Below are 2,607 nucleotides of genomic sequence, written 5' to 3' on the forward strand. Positions count from 1 at the left end.
ATCACCCCATAAATGGCAAAAAAAAAAATCTCCTGTACTTTAAAAAAATTATCAGTGGCTTCTACTATTCTCTTCAACTAAACCTTCTAACCTGCTGGGCTTATCAAGGGGGAGGGGCCCAAGATTTTTCTAAGAATCTCCAGACTCTAGTTTTCTGTAAGTTGTGATTGCACTCGATCACTATTGATCAGGGCAGAGGAGGTTACATATTGTTAACTAAGACAACAGACAATGGGTTTTCGACATAGGGACGACAAATTATGTGCCACAGCCCTGAAGAACATAGTAGTACTTTTTGCAAAAAAGATTCATTCCTTACAGAAAAGCATCTCTGGAATTTTAGCAAATACTATTTTTTTTTTTGTTAGCTTAGAAGAAACCTTAAATGGATCTATTTATAATTATTTTGTTACTTGAAACAGTTAACTAAACTTTTAATTCCTAGTGTCACTATTCTTGAGACAGAAGAAAAAAATGACAGTTTTAGTATAAGTCATTCATTTTCTTGCTAAGTGATTTTTTTTTCTAATCTTTTGGGGGGCATTTTATTTTTATGGATTTCAATAGTCTGGACTACCATATTGGTGATTCCTGTGAATTGCACGATTGTATAAAAATATAATCATGGTGACTTTTATTGAACCAGTCTATGCCTACAGTGATATTCCTATGTAAATAAAATTCTCAAGGTTCAAGGTGATTTTTTATCTTCTCGATTTTTGGCTGTTCAAGCCGCTTCAAGAATTACACTCCTTAGATTCCTGACGGCTGAAAGAAAAATGAATCGTGTGAGTTCATTTTATTTTGAGGCATTAAGCAAAAGAATAACTGTTTTGAAAATGATTCATAACAGTCCAGCTGTTTCTGAGGTGTCTCACAAGATAAAAAAAAAAATAAAAATAGCTATTGTAGAAAAACTTCCTACCTTGCGTGAGCGTAAAAGTAAACATGTGTTGAAGTTTCCTTTTAGGAAAGGAGTTCTTAACTGGGGATCCACAAACTTAAAAATGTTTTTGATAACTATATTTCAGTATAATTGGTTTATGTATTTTATCTTAAACATTAAAAACCTCTTTTGGAGAAGATGTCTATAGGATTTATCAGACTGCCAGGGAGGTTCATGGCACATAAAAAGGTTAAGAACCTTTATTTAAAGGAAAGTATTTTGAATTTGGACCAGTTTATCAACATACAATTAAACTGATTCCTTGGCATTTGGGGAATAAGAACATACAATGCCTTGCAGCAGAACTGGGGCTAGGGATAGGTAAGTATGGCAGCTGCCTAGGGCATAATGTATGTAAGGGAGCACATTTCATAGGTACATCATTTTTAAATGCTAGAATATCTCCATGCAGGTATTTATTGTGTGCCAAGGGAAGTCACAGATGTTACAGTGAAAGATGAAATCCCCTAGTGGCCCTCACACAGGGTTGGGGGTGGAGGTGGGAAAGGATACCACTTAAGAACCATGCCCAAATCACACATATGCTACGTCCCAGCTCTGCTTTGTCCACACCAGTTGCTCAGTAAGTACTTGTTGATTTTCTTTATTTTATTCTTTTTTTTAAAGGCAATTAGGGGTAAGTGACTTGCCCAGGGTCACACAGCTAGTAAGTGTCAAGTGTTTGGTTTGAGGTAGAATTTGAACTCAGGTCCTCCTGACTTCAGGGCCAGTGCCCTATCCACTGCGCCACCTAGCTGCCCCAATTTTCTTTATTTTACTAAGCTGTGCTGTACCTGTCAGCCTCTGGCTCTCTGCTTGATTGTTCACTGGAAAGCCTTTTGTTTCTGGAGTCACTCGACTGCTCTGTTAAGAAAGAGAGGTTGACATTTAAATAAATTCAAAGGTTTGCCCAAACCAGTCATTTGTGAGTAGAAAGTAACCCCAAAACAATGGAGACTGGGGATTCCCCCTTCTGGAGGGCCCTGGTCTCATCAGCTGTACCACAATGGCTAAATATCTATAGAGAACATGCTTCACAACATGCTTCACACTGTAAGATAAATGTATCTTTGTAATTCAAACAAATATAGGAAACATGATCTAAATCAAGGTGGAACTAAAGAAGGTTTTAGTTTGTGTCCTAGTTGATTTGAGCAAGGATAATTTTCCTTATCCTTTATTGTTTTGCCACTACAACACCAGTTAGAGCACTCTTCAGTTCTTTATATCACTGATTCTGCCTCCATCTTATTACATTGATATCACACTGAATTTACATGATTAATTCTACATTCACAATATCTCTACCATCCATCCTTCCCTCTCTTGGTCTCATTGCCACCACACTCACATGATGCTTTATTACTAACTGCCTTCTAATTTAGTAATAATTTCTGGTTTCTTCCCTCTTCTACATTCTCCTCCAAGTCAAGTAGACACGTCATGCCATTGCGAGATTAACCTTTCTGATGAGTGGGTGAATGAGCTGGTCACATAACTCTTCTGCTCAAAGCCCCACAATAACTCTCCATTATCTGACTAGTAAAGTTCAGTCTCATCCTAACATTTAAGGCCACCCTAAAGCAGCAAGTCATCTTGAGGGAAAAACAAGAGGTGGCAAGTGCCAGGCATATTCAACTTCTACCATTACCTTCCCTGAG

General features: G+C 37.5%; 1 protein-coding gene across 1 annotated transcript in view; it reads right to left on the reverse strand.

The window, feature by feature from the left end:
- Positions 1 to 2,607, reverse strand: part of TTC29 (tetratricopeptide repeat domain 29) — a 200,583-nt gene continuing 197,976 nt past the window's right edge. The window contains exons 11-12 of the mRNA XM_027866816.1: positions 1,741 to 1,810; positions 1 to 768 (exon numbers count right to left, since the gene is read on the reverse strand). Coding sequence (XP_027722617.1) covers positions 738 to 768; positions 1,741 to 1,810 — 101 coding nt within the window. The 3' untranslated portion in view covers positions 1 to 737. The remainder of the gene's footprint in view (positions 769 to 1,740; positions 1,811 to 2,607) is intronic.

Source organism: Vombatus ursinus, unplaced genomic scaffold (assembly GCF_900497805.2).
Source record: "Vombatus ursinus unplaced genomic scaffold, bare-nosed wombat genome assembly UNPS02014784.1, whole genome shotgun sequence".
Taxonomy (NCBI): domain Eukaryota; kingdom Metazoa; phylum Chordata; class Mammalia; order Diprotodontia; family Vombatidae; genus Vombatus; species Vombatus ursinus.